Below are 5,575 nucleotides of genomic sequence, written 5' to 3' on the forward strand. Positions count from 1 at the left end.
CTTTTAAGGAAATTAAATGCTACCTTCTTAGGAATGAATGTACCATTCTACTGGTAAACTTTGTGGAATTTTAGATTCTGAATATCCCCATCATTTTCATCAAATCAGTTTTGATGTTTCTGAATATTCTGGCCCATATGAGTAAATGCAGTGTTGTACAATAAATCTCTGAAAGCCTCCCATTTCTTTTCTGTTCCACTGTTGCTAAACATGTATTGGCTCAGCTTTTCCTATAAGTCAGCAACAAACTGTTCAAGCACTGAGAAGCATTCTAATCTGTTCATATTAAATCTTTTGGTAGTCCTCTTGCTTTGGGGCCACCACTTTTGTTGAAGGTGAATGCTTAGTTTGGAGAGGATAAGTCTATGTGATTTGTCCAGCATAGTCTATTAAATGTCAACATTTTCTCGGAGGGTACATCAATGAAATTTTATTGTTTTTAGGTAAATGGAAGATAGAACTAGTAATGAGAAGGTCATGATAAAAGCAAAATGAATGATGATCAATTGTGAATGACTTGACTCATCAGCAATGTAAGAAGCTCATCACTATACTTAATAACTTCCAATAGGTCCCTATCAACTCTAGAATCAAATATAAAATTCTATTTGGTATCTAAAGTCCTTTATAATTTGACCAAGACTTCTCTTTCTAACCTTCCTGTATCTTACTCCCCACCATGTACTTCTTCCCACTGACACAATTCCTGGAAGACCCTTGAATAAAAACCTCTCTCTCTCAATTCTAGGCATTTTCATTTGCTATTTTATGTCTTGCATGCCCTTTCTGCTCATGTCTGCCTCCTAGATTCTTTAACTCTATTTAAGTCTCAGCTGAAATACAAATTTTTTCTTAAAGCTTTTTCTGATCGCTCTTAACTTCTAGTCCCTTTTCACTTATGATTATTGCCCATTTTCTTGTATATACCTTGTTTGTTTCTACTTCTTGTTTGTCTCTTTTTATTGTGAGTTGCTTAAAGGGTAGGGACTGTCTTTTGCCACTTTTTGTATCCACAGCACTTAATAAAGTCCCTAGAACATAGAAGGTAGTTAATAAGTATTGACTGACTGAGTAACTGTACATGAATGGACAAGATTTTGGAGACTATAAGTTCATTCACCTCTATTACTTGTACTACTTCTTATCAAAGTCTTATAGGCTAAGTAATGATTAATAAATGTCAGTAGTTACCTACAGGAAAACAGTGAAACTTGAATAAATGAAAAATGCTGTCCTTCAAGTTATTGACATATTCTAGAGAGATTTAGTGCTTCTTAGAACCCAGAAGTTAGAAATATCTTTAATGTTAGTTTTCCCACTAGTGCTGGCCTCACAATCAGATGTGACCAAAGGAGACTACATGCATTAGGCTCCAGCTTCGCATAATGTAGGTTCCATTCCCTATTTTCTCCTAGTTCTATCCCTTCTCTTCTAAGCCTGCATCTTGTTCACTAGCTTCAAGAATGCTTTTTTCAGCCATTCCCCAGTCTTTTTTCTCCAAAAAGTATCAGTCATTTCTGTTTGAGAAATGAAAGGAGTGAAAATGTGTGTGTGTGTGTGTGTGTGTGTGTGTGTGTGTTAAAACTATGAGTATAGATATATTTATTTTATTTTGTTTATTTTCTAAGAGTTTGTCTAAGGAAGAAAGTATAGATATAGGACAATAGCTTAGTCAATAGAATCTTGTGAAGGACAGAGGAGACTTAAGCTTGTTTATAATTAGCAAGGCACAAAACAATAAACAAGAGAATAAAGATTAGTGAAAAAGTAGAGGAATTGAGGGGATGATTTACTGTAGTTGATGGAGGAAGGATGGTATCCAAGACTTCTGTAAAGAAACTGTGCTCATAGAGAAGAAGAGCTACCTTCTTATCAAACACTGGAATAAAGGAGGATTTTTTTTGTGTGAAGCATTCTTTATTTCTTTGCATCTTGGAACAGGTGATGGAATAATGGTACAAAATAAGACTTACATTTTTTCAGACATGGCCAATATATTGATTTGTTTGCTTGGCTAAAGCTATTTGTTACAAGAAAGGCCTTCCCTTTAGTAGGAATAGAAACTAAGATTATCAGTGAAACATTTTATATTTTAAGATATACAGAAAAGAGCAGAAGTTCAAAAAGGGACAAAAACAAGCAGAGAAGTTTTCTTACTATCATATTAAATATAATACATACAATTAATCAATATTTTCATTAAGCACCATATGTGCCAGGCATAAACATATATAAACTATACATAATAGTTTAATTACAACTCTATTTTCTATTCTTAATATTGAAATGTTCATTTTTGATATCATCAGAAAAAACATACAATTTTACAGATAAGCTCTGAGAAATTACATGATTTATCTATAACTATAAAGCTAGAACTATCCGAACTGAAAGGCAAACTCATTTTTTTTGGACTTTGAGAGTTCAGTTCTTTTTCTAATCTATGTAAGGTTGTCTCTATAATCTCTAAACTATCACCAAAAATTCAATATATAAACATGTTAAGTAATTTTATTTTAACATTTGCTAATAGAAAGGTTTTGATTTTTTGTAAGAGACCAAGCAATATGTTAAAAGACTAATTGACTTGACCATACAATCAAAAAACTAATGCAGTTCAAGGACTGTATTTCATGGGGGAAAAGTCACTTTAAACTTAAATTATACTCAACAATTATGTTCTATTCACAGAATATTTTTTAAACAAAGCTTATGTTTTTTGATTCTTACTTTTTAAAAAATACCAAAATTCTTACATGCAGAAAATTGTACTGGTTTCAGTGTATAACTGGTTTCAGTGGTGGTGATGTTGTGTAAACTGAAGTCCACAATACCCACAAGTCCCAGTTTTAGTCTCTTTGTCCAAGTTTACATATACTTTTAGATGACCCAGAGCTCCCCCTCCACCATCACATGATATCACTCGACTTTCCACTTTGCATACTGGTTGCTCTGCTATCAAATCAATTGCACAGTTTTCATTTACCTCTTTCTGGAGACCAACAAAGTGAATCCTCCTGTAATCATTTTCATCATAAACCTGGCCTGTGTGGGTAATTTTCTCCCCCATGGGTGACACCTGCACATCAAAACATCTGGGGGCCACAGGGAAGCCCTGGCTGGCCCTGAGGCTGAGGCCCAGAAGGAGGCTGAAGGTTACAAACGCCACCTCCGCAGATGCCTTCATCTTCCCCCAATAAAGGAGGATGTTAAGAAAATTTGAGGTAAAAACTAGAGAAGAAGAAGCACAAGGTAGATGATTTTTATTTTTAAATTACTAAAACAAATCCCCAGCTAAGGATGAGTATGGGGCACAGATGCTCAGGCCATAGAATATGTGTGAATTTTGAGGATAGATTTAAAATAGGTTTAAAACAGGCACTGTGGAGAGTGGGATAAAAAATCAATTATGGAAGAGGAAAAGGATTATTCTTCCTCATTGAGGATCATGTTGAAGTTAGATGATATAAACTTACAATAAGTTTTTAATAATGCTTGCTAGTTGATTGATTATAATTATTAGTTTTATGTATTTATAAATTAGTTTCAAATAGATTCAAGAAGCAGTAGTTTGCATGATGAGTCAATGCCATTTTATGGCAAAGAATAAGGCAAAAATTATTGCTGGCTTTTAGAGGGGAGAATGGCTGAGGCTTTGACTTTCCTACAAGTGACTAGAGAAACAAAAGAGCCTAATGACTACCAACATGTTTAATAGACAAAGAAATGATCAGAGTGGTACAGTTGATAGCTCATTCAAACATTAAACTTTGATTTACACCAGATCTTCTCTGAATTTTAATTCCAACAACTTTATGGCAAAGGTGAGTGATAGCTTCATCTTCAGTGTTTAGAAATTTGGTTTATCATTGAATTGATCAGCATTCTAAAATCTCATAGTTTTGTTTCTCTATAACACTATTGTGATTATGTAATTTTTTCTAGATCTACACACTTTTCCCTTTAAGAAAGAGCAACTTAGTTTGTGTGTATGTTTTAAATGAGAACATTCGGTTGAATCATCTCATAGATTTACTTATAACATTTGATGCAGTCATCAGAATCCCAGGAGACATATAAATCTGGAGAAGGAAATCTAGAGAACTTCAGTCAAAAAGATGGTACCAAGCAATCAACCTATCTCTCTCTCTCTCTCTCTCTCTCTCTCTCTCTCTCTCTCTCTCTCTCTCTCTCTCTCTCTCTCCCTACCTACCTACCTGTCTGTCTACCTACCTATCTATCTATCCATCTAATCTATCTGTGAGCCTTATATATTTTTTATTGAATGATGTCTATTAAAATGCTAAAGACACTGATTATAATTCCAAATATATTATCTTGAAAATAATTTTTCTTAATAAAATTTATTTAGAGTTTTAAGTATTGCCACTATGGTGATTTTGGTCAATCATTCAAATTATGAAATATTAATTATAAGTCACTTGGGAAGTTACCAAATAAAAGTTCATTATTTACTCCTATCAAAGAAAAAAAACCCACAAAAATCCTCATTATATTTCTACATTGCAGATTCTAAGTTCTTCACTTATTCATGTACATGTATTATATTATAATATATTGCTATAACTTTTTCCTTTTATCTTCAAAATACAATCATGTATATTCCACATGATTTGTTAAAATCTCATTATGATGGCTCAAAATATATACAAATAACTTTTTGAAGGAATCCTTAGCCTGAGAGCAGAAGCCATTAGGCTGCTAAAACAATCTTGCTACTTCATTGTGATTCTATTAGCAATAGAAAATAAATACACAAATGCCAAATGATGCCTTGGTCTTCCTAAAACATCACTGCATACACCAAAAAGTCATACCAGGCTATTTCCCTCAAGTTTTCTTTCATCTCATTTTAATTCATGAACAGTTAGGCAGTCAGCTTGAGTCAGACTTGAAATTTTTTATTGATTTCTTCACCACTGTTCATGAAGATCATTTGTACTCACACAGTAAGGTGGTACCTGAGGCTATTAGATGAAAATGGAATTTGAACTAAAAAAAAGAAAAGAAAAAGAAGACATTTATTGGGGAGCAATTACCATATAAATAGATATTTTAAAATCTAAAAGAGTTGTCCAACATAGTATAATAAAAAAAAATGGAAACATAACTTTTTCTTCTTTTTCAAGTGCTATTTCTGACATTTCGAGTTAGTACCCCACCTGAACGATGCATGTTTTCTAAGCATTGATTAAGTAATCCTTGCTGAGATGAGAGGGCAAGTTTTCTAAAACCTCACATCAGATTCTCAAATTATTCACATACACACACAGCATGAATACAGTGTGCATAAAATGCAAAATTAGGAGCACAGATGAGCACTTGAAAATGCAAATGCATATTTACATATGCAAATGCACATCTTTCTGCATTCAGATACCTAGCACTACATTCAGAACCTTATCATGCAGGTAAATATGGTTGTTGTCATTTAGAAAAAAGCTTACAGTTGTATTTCATTCTTTCATCTATTTAGATATTTGTAATTGAAGGCACTAAAATAGAAATGATAGAAACAAACATCAGGTGTAGGCAATTCCATGATGAAGGTTGA

The 5,575-nt window shown here is 33.2% G+C and overlaps 1 protein-coding gene across 1 annotated transcript; it reads right to left on the reverse strand.

The window, feature by feature from the left end:
- Positions 1-2,751: 2,751 nt before the first annotated feature.
- On the reverse strand, positions 2,752-3,187 carry LOC123231793 (NADH dehydrogenase [ubiquinone] iron-sulfur protein 6, mitochondrial-like). The gene has a single exon (XM_044658095.1). The coding sequence runs from the start codon at positions 3,185-3,187 to the stop codon at positions 2,795-2,797; it is 393 nt and encodes a 130-aa protein (XP_044514030.1). The 3' UTR covers positions 2,752-2,794.
- Positions 3,188-5,575: the final 2,388 nt, after the last annotated feature.

This window comes from Gracilinanus agilis, chromosome 1 (genome assembly GCF_016433145.1).
Source record: "Gracilinanus agilis isolate LMUSP501 chromosome 1, AgileGrace, whole genome shotgun sequence".
NCBI lineage: Eukaryota > Metazoa > Chordata > Mammalia > Didelphimorphia > Didelphidae > Gracilinanus > Gracilinanus agilis.